The 13,196-nt window shown below is 53.5% G+C and overlaps 1 protein-coding gene across 1 annotated transcript in view; it reads right to left on the bottom strand.

Moving 5' to 3' along the window:
• Window positions 1–6,009: 6,009 nt before the first annotated feature.
• The window catches only part of ARHGEF17 (Rho guanine nucleotide exchange factor 17), a 61,178-nt gene continuing 53,991 nt past the window's right edge, over window positions 6,010–13,196 (bottom strand). Inside the window, exons 14-21 of the mRNA XM_017532941.2 lie at window positions 12,844–13,145; window positions 12,111–12,360; window positions 11,747–11,833; window positions 11,352–11,419; window positions 10,992–11,140; window positions 10,018–10,192; window positions 9,635–9,904; window positions 6,010–7,706 (exon numbers count right to left, since the gene is read on the bottom strand). Of these exons, the coding sequence (XP_017388430.1) occupies window positions 7,510–7,706; window positions 9,635–9,904; window positions 10,018–10,192; window positions 10,992–11,140; window positions 11,352–11,419; window positions 11,747–11,833; window positions 12,111–12,360; window positions 12,844–13,145 (1,498 nt within the window). The 3' untranslated portion in view covers window positions 6,010–7,509. The remainder of the gene's footprint in view (window positions 7,707–9,634; window positions 9,905–10,017; window positions 10,193–10,991; window positions 11,141–11,351; window positions 11,420–11,746; window positions 11,834–12,110; window positions 12,361–12,843; window positions 13,146–13,196) is intronic.

The following is a 13,196-nucleotide window of genomic DNA, read 5'->3' as shown; positions in this document are numbered from 1 at the left end:
TTGTGCTACAGGGTGTGCCAGGACTGGAGGCAGCAGCTCAGTGGCCCATTCCCCCTCTTAGCACTATTCAGGGGATCTCAGGAGGCCCTCCCGGGACAGCAGGGCAGATGGGAGACTGAGACGCCAGGGAGGGCCTAGTGCTGGGCCAGAGGCCTGGCTGGGGTCAGGATCACAGCCCATGACAAGTGGAGGAAGGAAGGTAAATAAGTCTGCTGGGGATAGATGGCTGGAGGTGGGGTTCTAAACAGTCATAGAATCTGAGCCCAGGGACTAGGAGACGGGAAAGGTCAGGTCCCCAGGGTCCAGGAGATTCCAGGAGGAGAACTGGACACCGCATGGGGAGGGGGGCAGGGGATGAGTTTCCATTTCCCTGGGCCATGCCCAGGCTGTGGGGGAAGGGCATAAGGAGCTGCAGGTCATTGATGTCAGGATCATGACATCAGCACCCTCATGTGTCAGCGGAGACCTCTGGGGTTGGGGTAGGGATTATTCCAGGGTCCCATATCCCAGCCTATGGAGGGCCAGAGCAGCCAGAATGTCCTCCACTCCTGGAAAAGTTTTCTTTGTAAGGGGACCATCTACAATTCAGCTCTAAGTTGTAGAGTTCAAATGCTGGCAATTTCAGGTGCTACTCAATAAACCAAATGGGGAAGGCCAGGTGTGGTGGCTCATGCCCGTAATCCTAGCACTTTGGAAAGCTGAGGTGGGAGGATCGCTTAGCCCAGAGTTCGAGGCCAGCCTGGGCAACATGATGAAGCCCAGTTTCTACAAAAATATGTGGGCCAATCACCTGAGCCCAGGAAGTTGAGGCTGCAGTGAGCTGCGATCCTGCCACTGCACTCCAGCCTGGGTGACAGTGTGAGACCTTGTCTTAATCAGTAAACTAAATGGGGAAATCTTTTTGGTTAAGGAGCACTGGCTATATTAATCAGACATTCTAGAGAGGTCCAGGCCCCTCTCTACCACCATCTCTCTGTGAGGTTTTGATCAAATCCACCCCCAACTCAGTTTCCTCATCTGAAAACTAGGGTGCCAGACATGTTGCCTAAAGATCATTTCAGTTCTCCATGGGAGGGGCTACCTGGCTGCCCTGGCTACAGCTCCATAGAGTAGGTCTCCCAGGGCCACAGCGCAAACACTTCCTGCCCCTGCAACCCCCAGGTTAAGAGGGAGCCTAATTATTATTTACTGCTGGGTGGATGGGCCAGCTCCTTCTGCAGCCAGCTCTGACCCTGAAACCACTGTGAGCTGGGCCCCTCCCTGAGAATCTACGAGCATCTGGGTTGCTCCACAGTAAGTAGACAGGGAAGGAATTGTGGAAGCCACAGGAAAGATTTAAACTTGCTGTTTATGGAGCTTGGAGAACCACAGGCTTGAGAACAAAGGACTCTCAGAATCACAGGCTTTCTAAAATCTTGGCATCTCAAATGAACCCATGGAGTCAGCACTGGAATCCTTGAGCTCAGGGACCTCAGAGACCATCTTGTTGAGCTTCACGTGGTACGGGTGGGCAAGTGGGCCCAGAGAACGTCTGCACCTCATTGTAGGTACACAGCACAAGGTCCCAGTAAACTGGGATGAGCTGTGATGGAGACCAGAGGCAGGGGCACAGGTGCCATGTCCCAGCCAGGCCCTGCCTAGGGTGGGGATCCTGGGTCACAGGATCAGAGCCAACACAGTGTGGTTGTATGCAGAGGATCTGAGTAGATGACTGCCTTGGGGTCATGGACCAGATGTAGTGGTGCCACCCTGCTGGTTGTGCTGGAATTCCAAAAGGAAGTACATACAGTACAAGCCTGGAGGAGCGGAAGGCTCAGACTTAAATTTCAATGCTCCACCCTAGGCTCACCCCCAGTGGGCCAAGTCCTAACCCTAAGAAGATGGGCTGCTGCCTGGTGTTTGTGCCTTAGCTCCAGGGGAGGGTGGGCTCAGTCTGAGGAGAAACTGGGTCTAGCAGGCCAGGATGGGGCTCAGCCTGGGGCCAGGGCAGAAGCTGAGCGGGGGTGCTGTTTGGGTCTGAGGACCAAGTTCAACCTGGAATCCCACTAGCGTTGAGGTGTCAAGCCCTTGATGCCTGCCTCACTGGCTCCTTGATGGGGGAGGCCCAGCACTCTCAGTTCCATCCATCCCAGGCTCTATTGCCCATCTGACTGGTGCTCAGGGAGGCAGGTTTGGGGTCTTCTTGGTCCCATGGTGAGTCTGAGAGAGGAACCCAGAGCCATGAACTGCAGACAGTAGAGCTGGTGGGGACCCTGGGTACTGTCAGGGTGAGACTTGCAGTCCATTTACCCTCTGGGCCCAGAACATGAGCAGGTCAAGAGCTAGGGAGTGCAAGCCAGGCCCAGGGAGGCAGGTGACTTGCTGAAGCATCTAGGTTCAGGAGCCTGGAGAAGAGAAATCTAGAGGGAAATGGAAGAATATAGGCTTTGGTGTCACATAGATAATGATTAAGTCCCAGTTCTGCCATTGCCAGGTTGTGTGACCTTAGGCAAATGACTTCACCTTTCTGAGTGAGAACTCACCCATTCAAGCATGTTATGAGGATCTGTTGAGACCTCATATTGGGGACACCAGCTTCTTTCAGGCCGCTGGACTCAGGAGCTCCCTCGCCTCTCCCTTTCCTTGGTGCAGTGTTTGCCCTGGGCAGCAAGGGCTCTGCCCCAATTTATCCCCGATGCCTGCTCACTATCTCCCTCCCCAGTCCAGCCCAGCAAACTACCCCTGACCCAGCTTGGGATGCCAGCTCACTTGCCTTTGCCAGGCAGGGATCCTCACTGGCTATAATTGGGCCTAAAATAGACTTCCCCTTGCCGCTTCCGCAACCTGGACTGTAGCTTAAAGTCTATGAGGACAGAGACTTGGTGTTTGGCAGGCACACAGAAGATGTGAAGGACTCACAGAAGTCATCCAGGTCCAGGGAGGGACAGACACTTGCTTACCATCTCACACAGTGCAGAGAGGCCGGGACTGGAGCTTGAGTTCAGGCCCTGGGGTCCCCCATCCCCTCCCCAGGCCCTGCCCGGAAGGTTTAAGGTAGGACCTTAGACAGAATTGCTCTCTCTCCACTGAGCCCTCTGGACCAGCCAAGTGCTGAGGCTGGTTTGAGGTATCTGATGGGACCCCTAGAGGCCAGCTAATCTAACCTTCTGCCTTCCCTGGCTTTAAGGGGCATTTCCTAGCTTTTCTGACCACAGGAAATCTTCCTGCCTGGGATCTCCTTCCCAGCTACCCTTGCCTCAATGCTGCCTTTCTGTGTGGCCTCAGGTAAGTCCCTGTCCCTCTCTGTCCCTCATCTTTTCCATGAGGAAGATGGTCTAGCTAAACCCTGCCCTCTGTCCCTAACCCAAGGGACTACCTGCAGAACTTCCTTGAAGAGGAGATGGGACTCTCCTCACTCATCTGGGATCTGGATTCTCTTCCCAAGGCTGGTCTAAGGAACACTAGTCCAGCCTTATGAGTGACTGTGTGTGGCTCTGGCTGCTCAGGCTATCTCTCCAGCCACACCAGGCAGCTGGCTTCCCTCTTCCATGAGACACAGAGAACTGAGCAGATTCCAGGTTCTACCAGTTAGTGGGTAAGTGACCTTGAGGAAGGCATCTAACCTCTCTGAGCCTCAGTTTCCTCATCTGAAAAGGAGGGTAATAATGGTACCAACCTCCCAGGACCATTGTGAGGATTCAAGATCTATGCTCCTGGCTTGCAGCAAACACTAAGTGGAAGCTGGGGTTTACTGTTTCGTAGCATTCAAGACCTAGAGTTGGTTCTCACCTGAATTCTCCAGATTTAATTCAACAAATATTTACTGAGCATCTACTGTGTGTCAAGCACTGTGCCAGGCCCGAGGATGAAACAAAGAAAATCCCATGCTCATGGAGCTCCCAATCTGGCCTCCTCTGCCTTTGCTTCTTTCCCCATCCACCTGGGTCTGCACCAGGCTCCTCTACCCCTCGTTGCCTTGGTTCAAGCTGTTCCTTTTTTTTTTTGAGACAAGAGTCTCTGTCAACCAGGTTGGAGTGCCCTGGCACAATCTCAGTTCACTGCAACCTTGGCCTCCTGGGTTAAAGCGATTCCCTGCCTCAGCCTCCTGAGTAGCTGTGACTACAGGTGCATGCCATCATACCTGGCTAACTTTTGTATTTTTTGCAGAGATGGGTTTTTGCCATGTTGGCCAGGCTGGTGTTCCGTTCTCTCTCAACATCAACCCAAGCCCCACTTTCCCCAACACCAGTAGCTAACCATAGTCATACCCTTTAAAGTAGTAGTTCTCTACCTTGGCTGGCAAAACTAGACCATGGTGTCAGAAGCTGGGTGGTTACCTCTGGAGGGTGGCCTGGAAGGAGGTCTAAGGGGAGCTTCTGGGATGAGATTTTCTGTTCCTTTACCTGGGTGTATTCACTTTGTGAATACTCATCACGCTGCACACTAATGGTTTGTGTCCTTTTTTGTATAAATGTTATACTTCAACTAAAGGTTTCTATTGCTTGTAGCCATTACTGGATGAAAAAGAAAAAAAAAAAAGGGTTTCCAAAAAATATATAGATACCTGGGTCCCACCCTCAGAGTTCAGATTTCATTGGTTTGGGATTGGCCTGGGCCTTCATGATTATAATGCACATCCCAGACTAAAGAACCAGTGCTTCAGAGGAGCTAATCCTTCCAGAAGCCTCCCCTGGGCCAGGGGCCTGAGGCCTGATGCTCATTCCAGGGCCTCCCTGCCCACAGGCTGGCCAGTGCCGTGGAATGTGGCCCTCTAAATAACAGTGGGCTGGGCCACGCCCATTCTTACTGAGGCACTTGAGTGGGGGAAGTGGTGAGAATCTGGCCTTGGGTACCTTGTGCTAAAACTGAAGTCTGCCCAGGGGCCTCTGTGCAGAGGCAGAGCCCCTGAGGCAGCAGAAGCAGGAAAGCAGTGGAACAGCAGCTGACTGGCAGTGTGGGAGGAACTGGAGACTCAAGGTGGAGAGGCCAGATGTCCTGAGATGCAGCTCTGATGTCTGGGCCACTGTGCCCTGTGACAGCTCCTTGCTGCCAGTTCACGTCTCCACTAATAAGCACCCTTCTAGGTGACAGGCACAATGAATCTCTTCCTTGCAATCCAAAGACCTGTACACGCCAAGCAGCAGTCTTGTGCAGGAAGGGATTATCAGCCCCATTTCATAGGTGAGGAAATGGAGGCTCAGAGGGGATACAACTTGCCATAGGCACATAGCTAGTTAGTGGCAAAGTCAAGATCTCAAACAAGGTCTGTCTAGCTTCACAGCCTGTGTTCCTTCTAATGCTTTGTTTCATTATAAATTCCACATGAATGATGCCTCCTGCTCCATAATACGTCTGTGCTTAATAGAATCCCTTCCTCCCCAGATATCCCCAGTAAAATGATGCTGCAGGGAGATGGTCCATGCCCGTCCTGTGGTGTTGAGGATTCAGCAGACCCCTGAGAGGTGTGCTGCCAGTTCTCAGAATATAAGCTTGCATGCTTCTTCCGGGGCTGACTCAAAAGTCAGTCAACTAGGCTGGAAATGTTCACACGTGTAGCAGAGCTGAGGCATGATGTGCCCTTTTCTAATGGTGGCCACCTCAAGTTCTGCAGGTGCACCCTGGTGTGGAGGGCTCTTCGTCCTTGCACAGATGGCCCCATGTTGCTGGGCCTATGTGTTCTTGTGTCTGATTTAATGACAGACCTCTTTGGACCAGAAATCAGACAGACTTGGATTCTACCCTTGCTCCAAAGCCTTTGGAGGACTGGAGCAGGGCCTTGGCCTTCATCAGGTTTCTCCAGCTGTGAGGCTTTGCTGGAGAACATTGTTTGCTGGAGGAGCCACAGACAGGTTCACCAGCGGCATGGCTCTTTACCTGCAGCATGTCAGCTTCAGATTCCCAAGCTCCATCCAGGCCCACTGACTCAGAAGCTCTTGATTGATACGAAAATAACTTATGTACCATGTTTCCACATTTATATATGTCGTCTGCAAGGGATTCTGCCATGTAGCCCTGGTTACAAAGCACTGGTCTAGTACAACCCCTTTATTTTCCTGATGAGAAAACTGCAGTCCAGACACCTGCCCAGGGTAACAGAAAATTGTGGCACCTCACCGTTCAGCACTCTTCTGCATCTCCAGGGCCTCCCTTCTTCCCAAGTGTGTGGATGTTGGCAGGCCCATGTGGCCAGAGACTAAGCCCTGAGTTGCTGACAGGAGGCCACTGTGGCCACCAATGCAGTCATTTGGTGTTTCTATTTATTGACTCTTTAAACTTCATCATCCAAAGAGAGTTAAACATGACTGTTTGGTAGCAAGAGAAACATAATCTAAGACCGCAATGACCCACCCACCCCAAAGAAAACCAAAACCAAACAGAACAAAACAAACCCCATCTGAAACCAAACCTTTGGAGTTTTAGCTGAAGAAGTGAGCGGGCTGAGGGCCAGAGTGGCTCCCTGCAGTCCAGTGGGGGGTCAGAGGCTACTCTCAAGTGGGAGCTTTCTCTGTTGAAGAGGCTACATCTGGCCCCTCAGCTTTGGGGGTTCCTTCCAGAAGGGGCTTCCCTTGGCAGGAGGGGTGTGAAGAGGGATTCAGTGGTCAGAGTGAGGGGCTCCTAGATCTGCCCTCCAAGGTGACCACATGTGCCAGTGCATGAGACACGGAAGCAGGGCGACTATGAGGAGATCACGGGCCCATTTCTCCTACCTGAAAGTCTTGTCCAAGACCCCAAATCTGTGTTCCCAAATTAGGGAACCACTAAAGGCACCACCAACAAACTGGGTAATGACAAAGCCTGGGAGGTCCCCAGATGGCAATCACTAACCCCTAATAGTGTCTTGATCTAGAGGACTGAAGGCAGGCCAATCAGGATGGGGCCCTGGAAAGTTTACATCAATAGGCAGTGTTTAGGGCCTTGGACATGCAGTGTGCGTACATGCGTGTGTGTATGTATGAATGGAATGGGGCTCAGGGGTGCGTGGGTCCCTCCAGGAAGGCTTGGTTAGAGTCCCAGGGTAGTCCCCAGGGCAGGAATAGGTTTCTTTTCCTCATGACGTTTCCTCAAATCACCCTCACCCCAGGTCACCAGGTCACTGCATAAATAAGTGCTTGGGAAGGTACACATCTAAAAAGGAACATAAATACTGTACATGGGGAGTTCCCCAACTTTCCTGCTGCCCACCAGAAAACCCTCCAAATATTGCACATGGCCCTCCCCAGCCCCGTGGGGTCCAGACCCAGCTGTGTCTTTGGTAGAAGCTCCAGGGTCAGAGGTCCTGGTCAGACCACATGTCCCCCACCCAGTCATGACTGGGAGCACTGGGGCAGCCAGAGGGTCAGGAGAAGCCGTGGCCTGGCTGGCCAGTGGGCGTTCCATCGGGAATGCTTCTGTGAAGATGAGGCAAAGCCCACGCAGGCACATGTGTGCCCCTGGCCGGACACACCTGGTCAAAGTCTGCATGTGGGCTACAAAGAGGCAAGCGGGCTGAGGGCAGGTGGGCAGGTGAGTGCTGGGCCATGGCAGACAGGCTCACACCCTCCATAGGAGGAGGTGGTTTGTGCTGTCATCTCGGCCCACAGTCTCACTGCTGCTGCCGCCCCCACTGCTGAGTCGGAAGTCCTCATAGCCATCACCTCCACTGATAACCAGCATTTTAGGCCTGGCCGAGGTGAGGCCTCGGTGCCGAGGGGAGTCCCGGTGCTCCAGTAACGGTAGCTTCTCAGGGCCTGGGGGCAGAGGGGAGGATCTGTCAGCCTGGGGGTGAATGGAGGCTTCACTGTCCAATCAAGGCCTGAACTCCCACACCCCGGAAGACAGGAAGGAAGACATACACACTTCCTATGGGGGAATCCCACTTTCTGTTAGCTAGGAACTTATTTAAAAAGAAATGCTCACTTCTTAGCAGCCAGACTTTTTATGTCCCATCTGTAATCTCTTAGTAAAGAGTGACATAACTTCCCAAGGTGACACCATTTTCGATTATTTTCATTTTACAATACAAGTGGCATGTAAAATGTCACTTTTTATCTCTCTTGTTTACTGCATGTAATGTCCTCTGCATTATAGTTAAATAAGCCTCCTACTTCCAACAGCCCTTTCCCAGGTAGCTTAAGTCTTCTCCGAGCCCAGACAACTGACTGAAGCTTTATTGCTTCCTGATTTCTAGGGCTACTTCCTCTTGGGAATATCATTTATTGCCCTGCCAAAGCAAAACTTTTCTGGTTGTGACCTCCTGATGTACCTCATTTCCTGCTGTTTCACTTTTTTTTTTTTTTTTTTTGAGATGGAATTTCGCTCTTGTTGCCCAGGCTGGAGTGCAATGGTACATTCTTGGCTCACTGCAACCTCTGCCTCCCAGGTTCAAGTGATTCTCCTGCCTCATCCTCCCAGGTAGCTGGGATTAAACGCACCTGCTGCCACGCCCAGCTAGTTTTTGTATTTTTAGTAGAGATGAGGTTTTACCACGTTGGCCAAGCTGGTCTCAAACTCCTGACCTCAGGTGATCCACCCGCCTCAACCTCTCAAAGTGCTGGGATTACAGGTGTGAGCCACCATGCCTGGCCATATTTTTATTTTTGTTTTTGAGGCAAGGTCTCACTCTGTCACCCAGGCTAGAGTTCAGTGGCACAACCTCTGCTGACTGTAGCCTTGACTTCCCAGGGTTCAGGCCAATCTCCCACCTCAGCCTCCTGAGCAGCTGGAACCACAGGTGTGTGCCACCACGCCTGGCTAATTTTTGTATTTTTTGTAGAGGTGGGATTCTCACCATGTTGCCCAGGCTGATGTGAACTCCTAGGCTCAAATGATCCTCGTCCTCCTAAAGAGCAGGGATCATAGGCTTGAGCTACTACGTCTGGCACCCTACTGTTTCTTCTTCTTTTTTGAGACGGAAATCATGCTCTGTCGCCCAGACTGGAGTGCAGTGGCACGATCTCGGCTCATTGCAACCTCTGCCTCCCGGGTTCAAGCTATTCTCCTGCCTCAGCCTCCCGAGTAGCTGGGATTACAGGCTTGCGTTACCCTACCCGGCTAATTTTTTGTATTTTTAGTAGAAACGGGGTTTCACCATGTGAGCCAGGATGGTCTCAATCTCCTGACCTTGTGATCCGCCCACCTCCGCCTCCCAAAGCGCTGAGATTACAAGTGAGCCACTGCGTCTGGCTGCTGTTTCACTTTCTAGTTCTCACAGTCCATTTCCTGTGCTAGTGCCCTTCTATGTTGTTTTCTGGTGCTATTTCTATTTCCTGCTCTGTGCATCACTTCCTGATTCCACTTCCTGCCCTGTATATCATTTCTAGTCCTGTGTTATTTCCTGGTGTATACAGGAAATATATACAACTGGACATATTTTCTATATACATATTCTGTTTGTGACATATTCTACCTCTTAGCTTATAGTTCCCTTCCTGTCTCAGATGACATTTCTCTGGACAGAACTTTATATACACACAACATATGCAGGTGTGCATGCGTGCATGTGTACACACACACACACACACACACGAGTACTCTCCTAGATTTCATTTGGGGACTTCCATGGCCTATTTCCTGTCATATATGCCACCTCTAGCTCTATGTGACACTTTTTCTCCTTCTCGAAAGCTCTTCTGGCAGGTCCACGATCCCTGGCTTGGGATATGATGCACTGACCCACCTGTGTCTGGGGGAGGTGGTGGGGTTGGGCAGAGCAGGTTGAAGCCATCTGGCAGCTGGACTGCAGCCAAGAAGCGGACATGGCCGGTGTGTCCCTGGCCAAGGCCTGCGGGACTGAGTGGCGCCCGTGGGCAGCTGACTGTACTGGGCGAGGTGGGCATGGTAAGCACGACACCGGCACTGGTGCCCACCCACAGCAGCTCTTCACACACCAGCAGCGCTGTGATTCGCAGACAGGCAGCCTTGTGCTGCCGGATGATGGCATCTGAGCCTGGGGTGGGAGACAGAACAGAGCTGGGGCCGAATGCTAGCCCTGGCTCAGCCTCCTCTACAATGGGGCAGAAAGGCGCCAGGGGGGGTGCTGTGGTAGTTTAAGGTCAGTACCTGCCAGCATCCTGTGCACGGGAGGGGTGACGTCTACTTCTGCCAGCTGCTCAAAGGTGTCTGGATGGTAGAGACACACGTGGGCACTACCTTTTAATGTCACCCACACGCCCAGGCTGGAGTCCACCATGCAAGCCACGCTGCGGCTTGAATCCTGCCCCACGTAAAACGTGTGCTGGGGAAGGCGGGGGGGCAGGGTGGGGGGAGAAGATGGGTCACTGGCAGGCCTGCCTTCCTTGGCCCGCCCTGGCCTGGAGCTTCACCAGTGTCCATCCCTCACAGCTCACACTAGCGTTGGTCCTTGGTCTGCACGATTAACCTTTCAAAGCTTGGTTTCACCAGCGCCTCCTAATTCTCAGGAATTATAATGGAGGTGCTTTTTCCCCATTAAACTTGAGTGATTTAAGGATCAGAGAACTTCAATGCTTAAAGGGTTTTTGAATCAGTCACTGGCCTCCCCCTGGACAGGTGGGGAAGCTGAAGCCTAGAAGGGAAAGGGGTCACACAGCAAGTCAGTCACAGAGCTGGCGCCTGAACCCAGGGCTTTGGACTCCTGCCCAGCCAACAGTGGAATAAGTGAGAGTGAAATTAAGGGAAACCATTGCCCCTGGATACTTCTGACATGTGTGCAAGTGAGGCCAGGACTATATGACAGAGTCTAATGCTAATGGATGTTGATATCAGGAAGGATCCCTGTCCTATCCCTAAAGAACCCCAAAGAACCCCAAAACCTGAGTTGAGAGATAGGGTGGGCAGGAGGATGAATAAGATTCCTAATGTATATGGGACACTTTACTGTAGAGAAGAAATGAGGATCGGAGAAGGACAGGGACTGGCCGGCATCACTCTATGGTCAGAGGAAGGTCCCAGCCCTCTGCTGGATACTGTTTACGCCCGAACCATAGTCTCATCTCCCTCTCACAAGGGCCCAGCTCATCCCACAGCACCAATTCCATCCCCCCACCCCCTGCTACCTCCAGCTGCAGCGTGTCAGGGCTCAGGACAAGGACTCGGTTCTGGCAGCCACACCACAGCCGCCCACCCACAGACACCAACTTGGTGATGGGGCTCCCCTGGGCGCCCACGGTCACTGATTTGAAGTTCTGGGGGTCCCAGAAATGGCCTGGAGTGGGGTAGAGAAAACAGGAAATTCACTCCAGTTTTAAACTTGAGCTTCAGTCTCCCCTGAAAGGAGATGTTAACATTCCCCTTTATAAGCAAGAACACCAAGGCCCAGAGAGGGCCTGGGAGTTGCCTAAAGCCACATCTCCAGGACAGAGCCCCAACACCAGTAAGGGGATAGGGGAAGGGTGTAGTGGAAGGCAGATACTCACCTGCTTCCCTTTGGTAAACCACAAGCTCTCCATTGGCCAGAGACACAAACACCTGGTTATTCAGATACCTGGGTAGGAAAAAGAAGAAGGAGTAAGGGAGTTCAGGTAACCAAAGTGGGTCACCCAGGGCTAGGGGAACCACAGATAGGATGGCTACGGCCACCTCTTCCCACCCCTTGTTCTCCAGGTGCGGGTTGCCTGAGGCTAAGAAAAGGGAGTGACTTTCCCGAGCTTATACAGTGTGTAAGAGGCACAGCTAGCCTAGGGCTAGCCCTCTGGCTTCCAGCTGCCACAGAGAGGAGGGACAGTAGAGCAGGGGGCCCAGGTGAACAAAAGGAGGCCTGCACATGTGGCTGAGAAGAGTCTAGACAGGAAGGGCCACCCTGGGGCCTTACAAGATGCAGGTTACAGAAGCCGCATGCTGGAGCTTCATGCTGTTCCTTCGGTCACGGATGCTGTCAGAGGACTGGTACACGTGGACACTGTGGATCGGGGTGTGCACCTGGGACAAATGCTTGGGGCACACCAGCCCCTGGAGTCATCCCTCCACCTCTCAGCCCCTAGCACCATGTCTTCAACACCAGGTGCCTTCCCAAGGAACTGAGGTCCCACAGCCTCCCTGGGGTTGTCAGACCCACCAGCATCCCTGAGGTAAGACCCAAAGCTCTCCTGCCACATGATTTCAGGGAGCCACATGATTTCCTGAGCAGGGAGCTCAGGGTTCTGGCACTGTGTCCCCAGTCCCTCCCCTGTCCCTACCAGCCATCCTCAGTGCCCAGCCACACGGAGCTCTGGTAGGCCTCAGGGTCGACACTCAGCAGGTCCTCAAGGCTGCCCCGGGTGAAGGAGCCTCGGCTGGAGCGGCGAAGGGCTCTCCCATCCATTGGGCTGGTGCCACAGGGACCGCCAGGCCCGAAGGAACCAGACAGTGGCAGGAAGCCAGGCTCCTGCTCCTCCTCTGAGCTGGTAGTCTCTGCTGTGGCCTCCTTGGAACTCGGGGTCTCCTCATCTGAGGGAGACAAAGGTCTCTGTCTTCATCCCGCTCCGCCAGGCCTGGGACCTGGTATCTTTCTAGGCCATGCATCCCTCTTGGCCATGCCCCTCCAGAAGGCCTCTCAAAGCTGTCCTCCCCATTCCCAAGGCCTCTGCATCTGCTCTGGCCTGCTGCCCTGCTCACTGACAGCTCAGAACAACAGAATCCTTGATCTCGCCTGGCCCCTTGGACCCAGCGGCCACACTGGAGGGTGGAGGGTCCCCACTCCACCAGCCCTATCTTCCTTAGGTGAGTGCTCCAGGGTCTTCATAATCCTGCCTGACTGTCCCACCGTCCTCTCGGTCCTCGGTGTCACAGCCCCTGCCATCACTGTTCTGTGTGCTAAAATCCTGAGGTCTGACACCATGCCTTTCCCTACACTAGTCCCTCCTCGCCCCCTCCTCTGGGCAGTCCACCCTGCCTGCCAGCGCCAAGTTGGAGGAGATGGCCAAAGCTCACTGCCAAAGCTGGAGGAGATGGTGGACCGGCTGGCCTGGCTCTGCAGCGTCCCCGAGGGGCTGGGCGAAGACTCATCATCAGAGTCACTGTCAAAGGGCACCAGCTCTGGGCGGGGGTCACCCTCGGTGGGGCCCTGAGCCATCTCCAAGCCCGAGCCTGCAATGGAGATATGAAGGCAGGGCTGCGGCCCTGGCTCCGCGAGTGTCGCGGCTTCCTCATCTGCCGCGGCCTCGACATCCAGTTCTGGCCCGGCGGGCTCCTGTGCCGTCTCTGGAGGACACCTCAGCGATGGAGGAGGCTCCCTGCGAGAAGAGGGATTGAGGATGAGAGCTGCTACGAGCCAGATGTGGCCC

Source organism: Cebus imitator, unplaced genomic scaffold (genome assembly GCF_001604975.1).
Source record: "Cebus imitator isolate Cc_AM_T3 unplaced genomic scaffold, Cebus_imitator-1.0 Scaffold79, whole genome shotgun sequence".
Classification (NCBI taxonomy): Eukaryota; Metazoa; Chordata; class Mammalia; order Primates; family Cebidae; genus Cebus; species Cebus imitator.
This window is presented reverse-complemented; position numbering and strand designations above follow the sequence as displayed.